At 38.6% G+C, this 11,072-nt stretch overlaps 1 protein-coding gene across 1 annotated transcript; it reads right to left on the bottom strand.

Annotated features, from left to right (window-relative positions):
- Positions 1–9,432: 9,432 nt before the first annotated feature.
- Positions 9,433–10,371, bottom strand: LOC134944307 (olfactory receptor 1G1-like). The gene has a single exon (XM_063932888.1). It carries the CDS (start codon positions 10,369–10,371, stop codon positions 9,433–9,435), a length of 939 nt encoding a protein of 312 aa, XP_063788958.1.
- Positions 10,372–11,072: the final 701 nt, after the last annotated feature.

Genomic DNA, 11,072 nt, shown 5'->3' with positions numbered 1-11,072 from the left:
CTTGTTTGCTCATTTGATTATGTACTATGTAATGGGCGCTGTTGATCCCTTGTGGTGCCATATAACTAAAGGATAATAATAATAAATAATAAAAATTAGCAAAGTTCAATAGGAGACTGAATGGGAGCCCTCGCACTGTGCTCCCACCTCTGAACACTCACCGCTCTGTTGATATGTCCTGAAAAACAGGATCAGCAGTGTGAGTGTCTTGTAACGCTGCCGGTGAAGTGGTCGGACCCGGCGTGGGGAGAGGGAGGGCGCGGCAATTGCAACTCCACTGGTGACTCTATGAAGCGGCTCTACAGGGTGACTTGTGTGCTGACCTCCATGTCCGTGCTCAGCAACGCGAGTGTCCTATAACGCTGCAGGTGTAGTTATCGGCCCTGGCGTGGGGAGAGGGAGGGCGCGGCAATTGCGGCTCCGTTGGCGGCTCAATGAAGCAGCTCTGCAGGGTGACTTGTGTGCTGACCTCCGTGTCCAGCGAGGATGTTATTATTGGAACAGCTGAGCGGCTCACACGATCCCTGTGCCAGAGCTCCATTTTTAAATTAGGTGGTCTGTAGCTGCTTGATATCCAGGTGAGCTGGCGGTGTTGGTCATCACAGTGAGAACATATATGAGTCCTTGACACATTTCTCCACTAAACAGGGGGTTTGCGGTTTCCTCAGAAGGTATATTTGGTATCCACATAAATTAGTATTTATATAATTGGTGTCTAATCAAAAGCTGCTACTAATTAAAACAGAGGTGTGATTACTTCAGATAGGTAACCATCCAATCAATCAATTCCTTATCCAGGTGTTAAAATGATCTGGTTCAATCACAATTAAACATTTTTTTACATGCTCTTTGCACAGAGCCTAATAAACATTCTTATATTAACAAAAAATAATATATTTAAAATGTTATAAAAATGGCATCAATCTGGAACAATGCATATTATATAATAAAGGGTAAGTACCTAAACTTATAAGCAGCAACAAACCAACATATTTTCATACTGATTAGTACAAGATAAATTAGTAAATTCGTTAGGACGTATGAGTTCCAGTAGTTTAGTGTGCTAATGCTTCACAACAACTGATTAGAGAGCCCAGCGTCACAGGTTCAATTCCCATTTAGAGTTTTTTTAGGAAGTGGAAAAGCAACACAAATATAGTTAAACAACTATTTCTATTTAACATTTTTGCAGTAATTACATAATATCGTTTCTCAGAGGGAGACAAACCTCCAGAAACTATGGCAATCCATGCTTTTTTTAGGAAGAGGAATAGCAACAAAAATATAGTTAAACAGCTATTTCTATTTACCCTTTTTACAGTAATTACATAATATCGTTCTTAGAGGGAGACATACCTCCAATAACTAAGTCATACATACTTTTTTAAATTACTCTAGTTGTCATCACAGAACTTGGATTAACAATATTCCCAAGAGTCAGTTCTTGCGAATCCAGTTCAGAGCAAGACACGTTTATACAACAAGCCTCTGAACTTATAACCATGTTCAGTGAGCAAGGTTATCCTGAACTAGTAATATTACAAGCATTTGAAGACACACCTACCCATGATCGTACTACTCTTTGGAATACTCAAGCGAAAGAGACCGATTCCGTTGGAGAAGGTCCCGATCGCATCCCTATTTTTATTTCAAAATTCAACAACTATTCTCGTGAGCTTGGCCAAATCATAAAGAAAAATCTCCCCATATTACAAGGGGATAACAATTTGTCTACTTGCCTTGTTGAGCAGCCTAAAATAGTGTTCAAGAAGGCCAGAAGTTGACAGAACTATCTGTCACCTAATCACTTTACCACAAATAAATCTACTCACAACAAAGAGCCAGGTTGGTTTAGTGCACTTAAAAAGAATACAAAAAGGCTGCTTTAAATGTGGAAGACTCAAATGTTTAACCTGTCAATTTATAAATATAGATAAGCAATTTACATCTAATTTATCAGGCCAATCTTTCAATATTTCTTCATATATTAATTGCTCATCTGAGTATATTATTTATCTGATAACCTGTAGATGTGGTTTGCAATATGTGGGTCGCACCACACAAACTCTTAATGTTCGCTTTTTGGAGCACAGGAGGAATGTTTTAAAGAGATACTGTCTCCACAGTGTGTCCAAACATGTTGCTAATCAGCATCATGGCGATATTAGTGTCCTGAAGATCCAAGGCATTGAACACATACACTCAACCACACGGGGTGGGGATAGATTCAATATGCTACGTAAACGAGAGGCTTTTTGGATTTTTTCTTTAAGAACACTCTATCCTCAAGGCCTTAATGAAATATTAAAATCAATAACATCTGATCTGAGGGCCCCTTTTGTGCGAGAGCTTAGCTGGTCTAAATATATCCAGTTCTGTCTGTCCGTTATAGGGGCCTCGCGGCTGGGTGAGGTTGCCTCCATTTTTCTTTGTCCTTTCTCTCCTGTTTTAAAATATCCCCAGTTCCACACTAAATACTACCAATTGTCTTCCTGTTCTTTAGGATCATTCTCCTGGTTTTATATGGTCCATATGCTTCTTGTAAAAATTAGGCCCTTAATCAGGCCTTTAACTGGCACTAAAGAATAACTTTATGTCTATACTCTTATATGTATTGTATGGTCTCCAATATTAGTCTATAGCTAGTAAGGTGCAATGCACCTTATTATGCATAAAATACACTTTTTGCTTGCTTACTACCTTTCAAAAGCTCCGAAATATCCATCTATAGGGTAATATATTTAGTTGTACTGAATTAATACAGGTACTCAATCAGTGTGCTTTGTGTTCCTGATTAGGTGCTACATAGAAATAGCTACATAGTTCAAATAGTAAAATATATGTAACTGATTTGGTTTAACTATACTAGTGTAGATCAATCTATTGGTTCCCTTTGGTTTTCGTGTCAGTGTGCTAACGCATATACATCTTTTTTCTGTACTCATATTGAAATCCTTTGACACAGTTTCAATAACATGGATTGCCTTAGTTACTGGAGGTTTGTCTCCCTCTGAAAACGATATTATGTAATTACTGTAAAAAGGGTAAATAGAAATAGTTGTTTAACTATATTTGTGTTGCTTTTCCTCTTCCTAAAAAAACTCTATAGGAATTGAGCCTGTGACGCTGGGCTCTCTAATCAGCTGTTGTGGAGCATTAGCCCACTAAACTACTGGAGCTCATGCATCCTAAAGAATTTACTAATTTATCTTGTACTAATCAGTATGAAAATACAGTATGTTGGTTTGTTGATGCTTATAAGCTTACGGATTTACCTTTTATTATATAGTATGCATTGTTCCAGATTGATGCCATTTTTATAACATTTTAAATATTTTATTTTTTGTTAAAATAAGAATGTTTATTAGGCTCTGTGCAAAGAGCATGTAAAAACAATGTTTAATTGTGATTGAACCAGATCATTTTAACACCTGGATAAGGAATTGATTGGATGGTTACCTATCTGAAGTAATCACATCTGTGTTTTAATTAGTAGCATCTTTTGATTGGACATCATTTATATAAATACTAATTTATGTGGAAACCAAATATACCTTCTGAGGAAACCGCATACACCCTGTTTAGCGGAGAAATGCGTCAAGGACTCATATATGTTCCCACTGTGATGACCAACACCGCCAGCTCACCTGGGTATCAAGCCGCTACAGACCACCTAATTTAAAATGGAGCTCTGGCAAAGGGATCATGTGAGCCAATCAGCTGTCCCAATAATAACATCCTTGCTGGACACGGAGGTCAGCACACAAGTCACCCTGCAGAGCTGCTTCATAGAGCTGCCAACGGAACCACAATTGCCGTGCCCTCCCTCTCCCCATGCCGGGGTTGATAACTACACCTGCAGCGTTATAAAACACTCACGCTGCTGAGCACGGACACAGAGGTCGGCACACAAGTCGCCTTGTAGAACCGCTTCATAGAGCCGCCAATGGAGCCACAATTGCCGTGCCCTCCCCACGCCAGGGCCTATCACTACACCTGCAGCGTTACAAGACACTCAAGCTGCTGATCCCGTTTTTCAGGATATATCAACGGAGCGGTGAGTGTTCAGAGGTGGTAGCACAGCGCGAGTGCTCCCATTCAGTCTCCTATTGAACTCTGCAAATTGTGGACTGTGGTCATCCTTATAGCGGTGCGCCCATCTAATTGGGACTATATATACATTGGTTATTATCTATTTTCAAAGTATTTTATGTCTCTTATCATTGCTATGTAGTAATGTTATGTGCAATATTTTAATTGCTACTATTAAATGTTTCTTTAATATATGACCAACTAGTGCTCCCTGTATATATTTATATACATATGTTTCTTTGTTTCATCCGAATAGCTGCAGATTATTAATTGGGAGCAGCTCTATTTAAATTACTATTCCTTATCCAGAGTACTAATCTGTTTTTATTAGTTAATAGTTGCTCCTGATCACCTCTTTTTATTTGACTATATAGAGCATTATTATATATCAAGCAAAAGCACTTCATGGCCGTCACCATTGCTCATTTTCCCTAACTCACCGCTGAGGTGTTCAGGAAAATGAACACTGTTAATGCATCATATTCTAAAGTGGATTCACAGCAGAATATTACAGCGGCACATCATGGATAATAGTGGAAAATCAAACCTCATCCCTGATGTTTTCAAAGCTCATTCAGTCCTCATACATCTTTCCTTTTTGCTTTATTGGCACAAAATGTTTATCATAGCTAAGATGCTCCACCAAGAGTAGTGAGTGGATGGATTTCCAATATTTTTTTTGCTGCAAAATATTTTGTGTAAAGTAGCAGATCAAAGTAGCATATCGTAAGCAAAATCACAAGGCGTAGCTATGTCGCAGATTCCATTGCATAACTAATTTGGCCATACGGCTTAAATGAGGAAAGGTGTGTGTAAAGGGAAAAAAATTGGTGTTCATACTGTATATATATATAGTAAATGTGATATGTTTAGCAATGCTTTTTCAGAGTTTTGATGCCTTTATTTGTCCTCTATATTGCTCTCATACCTGTGTATTTGTAAAACAAATTGTATAAGTTCTATACCTATCTGCACCCAACATTTATTATGTGTTGTGAGCTGTGTACCCATATCTTGATGGACCTAGTGTACCCCAAGTTTTTCTTTGTACTTTCACTGTTTTTACTCCCTTTTGCATTTTAAAGGCTGTCACAAACCACCAGTGAACCCCACAACGTCAAGGGTTTTCCTTGGTCCCAGTCAGGCTCCCAAGGGGCAGTTTTTACTTTTATCCGATGCTCATTTACACGATTTCTAATTTTTGTGTTTTTTTATTTTGATTGTTATATGTTTCCCTTTGTTTACCTCCCTCAATCTTGTTGTTTACCTGCCCTCCGTACTTGCACAATGTACCTGCATGCTGGCCTCAGTTATTGTTTATGGCTTTCAATGATAATGTTAAGACTATCGAGATAGTGTCTCTAAATGCTAAAGGATTACATATCCAAGAAAAAGGTTCCAGCGGCTACCCATCACACTCCACGTAGACTTAGATGTCAACCGTGGCACTCTAAATACACAAGACACCTACAAAAACTCTCATATAAAGTAGAACACCAGTGTAAATCTCGTAGTTCAAGTGACTTTATCACATGTAAGACCATGTACCACTCTTATCGTAATGCTCTGGACACTCCCAAACAAACATATTTCCAATCTCTCATCTCTGCTCAAGCCTCTAACCCCAAGTGACTTTTTAATACATTTAAATCACTTCTTGTCCCTCCCTCACCCAACCCACCAGCCACTGTCAGTGCGCAAGATCTTGTTTCCTATTTCAAGGACAAGATTGGTAAGATCCGACATTAAATGGTATGCTCTTCCACAGCCAGTGACCTGCTCAATTCCCTTCCTGAACCCTCTAACACCTTCTCTTCATTTGATCCTACAAATGAAGATGAAGTATCTGCACTCTTCTCATCTGCCTACTCTACTACCTCTCCCCTTGACTCTATACCCTCACAAATCAGTAAAGCTCTGTCTGCTGTGCTCATCCCAACCTTAACTAAAATCTGTATTCTCTCTCTGTCTACTGGTATCTTTCCTTCTCTGTATAAGCATGCAGTGATTATTCCCATTCTGAAAAAAACAAAACTCTGACCCTAACTCTCTCTCAAACTACCATCCCATCTCTCAGCTCCCATGCCCCTCCAAGCTACTTGAGAGACTTGCGTACACTCGCCTCACACAGTTTCTTAACTCATACAGTTTACTGGACCCACTTCAGTCTGGATTTTGTGATCAACACTCCACAGAGACAGCACTGACAAAGGTAGTGAATGATTTGGTCACTGCTAATACTAAAGGCCATTACTCACTACTTATTCTCCTGGATCTCTCTGCTTCTTTTGACACTGTTGACCACTCTCATTCAAACACTACAATACCTAGGTCTTCAGGACACAGCCCTTTCTTGGTTCTCATCCTACTTATTTAATCGCTCCTTCAGTGTTCGTTCCTCTGATTCCACCTCTTCTTCGCTACCTCTATCAGTTGGAGTACCACAAGACTCAGTCTTAGGTTCTCTGTTTTTATCTATCTATACCACATCTCTTTGCAAACTAATCAACTCTTTTGGATTTCAGTACCATCTGTATGCAGATGATACTCAAATCTACCTATCCTCCCCCGATTTGTCACCATCTGTATTGGGCCATGTCACTGAATGGATGACATCTCGCCACCTCAAACTTAATATTTCCAAAACAGAATTAATTATATTTCCACCAGCCAATAGTAGTTACCAACCTGATATATCTATCACTGTTCAATCTGTCTCAAGGTTATGTTACATACATCTAAGAAACATATCCAAAATATGACCATATCTTACACAAGACACAGCAAAAACTCGAATCCATGCTCTCATTATCTCCCACATTGATTATTGTAATAGTCTCCTGACTGGTCTTCCCAAACATAGGCTCTCACCACTACAATCCATTTTGAATGCAGCTGCGAGGCTAATCTTCCTCGCTAGATGTTCATCATCTGCAGATCCACTCTGTCAGTCCCTCTATTGTTTACCGGTATTTCACCATATTAAATATAAAATACTTTTACTTACATACAAGGCTATTAACCAAACTGCACCAATATATATCTCTTCATTCATCTCAAAATATCTCCCTACCCGACCTCTCCACTCTGCACAAGATCTGTGTCTCTCATCCACACGCATTACTTGTTCACACTAAAAATGACAGGACTTTATCCGGGTATCATCCACTCTGTGGAATGCCCTCCCATGCACAATAAGACTCACCTCTAGTCTCCAAACCTTTAAACGTTCCCTGAAAACTCACCTCTTCAGACAAGCCTATGAAATTCAAGTATCAATGCCTATTTCCCTATAAATTGTAAGGTTGCGAGCAGGGCCTTCCTACCTCTATGTCTGTCTGTTTTACCCAGTTTTGTTCTATTACTGTTGTTCTAATTGTAAAGCGCAACATAATATGCTGCGCTATATAAGAAACTCTAAATAAATAAATAAATCATCTGTGGCTTATACAGTTTCATGGTACTCCCCTTCTTTACCCTTTCCTATTCCTGCTCCCCCTTTCTTGTTTTGTCTTTGTATATGGTTCATTTCTTTAATTTGTTTTTGTTGAGCACATGATATGTTTCTGGCTGAAACTCATTGTAATGATTATTGTCTACAGTATGTGTATCTGCTGCTCTTTGATTTGTTATCTGACTATTATTGAACTCTTGTCTATTGATGGTTATTAATCTGTTTAAAATCAATAAACATACATTGCTAAAAAAAAGAAAAGAAAAGTGAGTGGTTTATTTTGGGAGACAAGGATATGTCTTCACCAGAAATTATAGGCCGACCGGGTGGTACTGTGATGTGTTTATGAATTTTTGGTTAATGATAATATATTGGAATAATAGGGTGCATAGAAAACAAAAAGTGCCAAGTGTCTTTAGATATGTTGCCATCCATAAGAGCTGTATCTAAAAGGGTTTTTTACTCCCTCTGAAATGCAGGGGTAGGATCTTTTGGAATCTTCCTATAGAAAAATTAATTATTCAGTTGTCTCGCTGCTTCTAGGAGATAGTCTTTTCTATTTTGTATCACTAGACCACCCCTTTGTCTGCCTCAGGTCATTATCTTCTCTACTGTGTCTCCTCTCACATGCAATGGGGCAGGCTTGTAATATATATATAATATCAGGCAGTGTTGTATGTGTATTTTACCTGTTTTTCTGCTTCACAATGGTAAAACGGAAGTCATGCAGTGTATGTCATGCTAGATTCTCTCCTAGTTCATCAGGCTCAATATCATGTGAGCAGTGTTCTCAGGCATCTCAGAATGCTGATATCAATGTGGGGGAGAGTCCAGAGCCCTCCTGGTTGGGGGCTATCAAAACTATGATGTCTGATATGTCATCTCAACTCACTGCAAATGACAATAAGACTCAGGAACTGCAACAAGGAGTGGCAAGTCTAACTGATAAATATCTCCCCCTCCCTGTCTGCTAAAGGTGCACAAAAATGTGCTCTCCCTGCACTTCTATCAGATACTGATGATGATATACACGATGATGGGGATGATGTGGACCCCAAAAGTGGGGATTCCACACCTACCCATGGTATTGAACCCTTCATATTGGCTATTTGGGATGTGTTAGAGCTCCCCCTGGAGGATGCTAATACTCAGCAGTCGTTTTTTCCTCCCACAAGACAAACTGACAGTCACATTTCCTGACTCCAAGGAATTGGATGACTTATTTTTTATCTGGATTCTTACAGGATATTTTAAATATCAGGTGTCAAAACGTTTTTTGCATACATTCCCCTTTGCCCCTGAAGGCAGAAAATTCTGGGAAGAGTCTCCAGCAGTAGACGTCTCTGTCTCTCACCTTTGTGCTAAAAGTAACATCCAACTTATTGATAATTTAATAACTGGCAATTATAAAGCAGGCAATGCTGAGTAAGATAGTATATATATATATATATATATATATATATATATAAACTACAGTTTCTGTAGCACTTAATTTGAGTGCCTCTATGCGATACCTTTCCACTTAAAAAGTGAGTGGTTGACTTTGGGAGACAAGTGGATACCCTGAGAAATAGTGGGGGTAACCCTATATAACACAGAAAAGCTGCACTTCTACTAGACATCCCTGGAGATAGGGCTATACAGCCAGGATCTGGGGGTGTACCTAACTGACAGTGGGGTGACTCCATGAAGATGGGGCATCACATAATTATGAATGATTTTGTTTACCTCCACAATATATTGAAAACTAATTTTAACATAAACATTTTTGCAAATTTTAATTATACAAATCTAATTGATACAAAAGTTATTCAAAGTTAAAGTAGTAACATGCATTTATCTGGTATCAGTGTGTTATGCTCTGTCAGCTTTATATGCACTTTGACCTAAACATTTTTAACTCTTAATTGTTTCCCCAGTAAACTCAGCAGAGTCATTTTTACATCTTTATTCCGTAGACTGTAGATCAGAGGGTTTATCATAGGTGTGACAACTGTGTACACTACTGTAAAGACTGGTTCTAGGACATTGGAGTATTGTGATGGTGGCATCATGTACACAGACAAACCTGTCATATAGTACATAATGACAACGGTGAGGTGGGATGAGCAGGTGGAGAAGGCTTTCTTTCTACCATGCTTAGATTTTATCTGCAAGATGACCCTGATAATTTTTATATAAGATATCACACTGAACATTGCTGGGAAAAGTCCTAATATCAAAAAATCAAGATAGACGACAATATAAATGTCTTCACTGCCACCACAGGAGATGTCAATCAGAGCTTTAGCTTCACAGAAAAACTGGTGTATAGTATGTGAATGGCAGAAGAACATATGTGAGGCTTGAATTGTAAACAGAAACGAGTTTAATAATCCTACTATCCAAGTGCCAGATGCCAAAAGTAGACAGTTTTTCTTGTTTAGGATATAGTGATAGTGTAAAGGATCACATATAGCAACATATCGGTCATATGCCATAATGAATATTAGAATATCTTCTACACCACCAGCTAAAATATAAAAGTACATCTGGGTGAAGCATTGTATGAAGAACACTGCATTATCTCCTGATAATAACATGTGCAGTAGTTTAGGGACAGTAGTGGTTGTATAACAGATATCTACTAAGGCCAGATTACAGAGAAATAGGTACATGGGGGAGTGTAACTTTTTATCAATATATATCACTGTAATTATACTAGAATTGATGATCACTCCAAACACATAGAAGAAGAAAAACACGCTGGTAGTTAATAATGTATATCCAGATTTTGTGGAAAATGACACCAAGTTGAATCCTGTAATATAAGTCTTGTTCTCCATGCTACTTTGTATTCAAAAGTTTCTGCAAAGAAACATTATTATTACTAATAGTGGTTACTTTCCTGGGAACATTTTGTTGGGTTAGAGTTGAGCACGTACTGCATATGGTAAATTAGAAATTGTGCATCCTGCAAGCTCTTGTCCTCCTGGCTTAAGGCAATTATGTAAAAAAAATATATACTTTTAATATATATATATTGCTCAAAAAACTAAAGGGAACACTAAAATATTGCATCCTAGATCTGAATGAATGAAATATTCTTATTAAATATTTTGTTCTTTACATAGTTGAACATACTGACAACAAAATCACACAAAAATTATCAATGGAAATAAAATTTATTAACCCATGGAGGTCTGGATTTGGAGTCACCCTCAAAATTAAAGTGTAAAAACACACTACAGGCTGATCCAACTTTGATGTAATGTCCTTAAAACAAGTCAAAATGAGGCTCAGTAGTGTGTGTGGTCTCCACGTGCCTGTATGACCTCCCTACAACCCACACAAGTGGCTCAGGTAGTGCAGCTCATACAGGATGGCACATCAATGCGAGCTGTGGCAAGAAGGTTTGCTGTGTCTGTCAGCGTAGTGTCCAGAGCATGGAGGCACTACCCGGAGACAGGCCAGTACATCAGGAGATGTGGATGAGGCCATAGGAGGGCAACAACCCAGCAGCAGGACCGCTACCTCCGCCTTTGTG

This window comes from Pseudophryne corroboree, chromosome 7 (genome assembly GCF_028390025.1).
Source record: "Pseudophryne corroboree isolate aPseCor3 chromosome 7, aPseCor3.hap2, whole genome shotgun sequence".
In the NCBI taxonomy this organism is placed as follows: Eukaryota; Metazoa; Chordata; class Amphibia; order Anura; family Myobatrachidae; genus Pseudophryne; species Pseudophryne corroboree.
This window is presented reverse-complemented; position numbering and strand designations above follow the sequence as displayed.

Bases quoted from the DNA above. Each gene is read 5' to 3' on its own strand.
- LOC134944307 (XM_063932888.1), bottom strand. From the start codon at position 10,371: ATGGAGAACAAGACTTATATTACAGGATTCAACTTGGTGTCATTTTCC.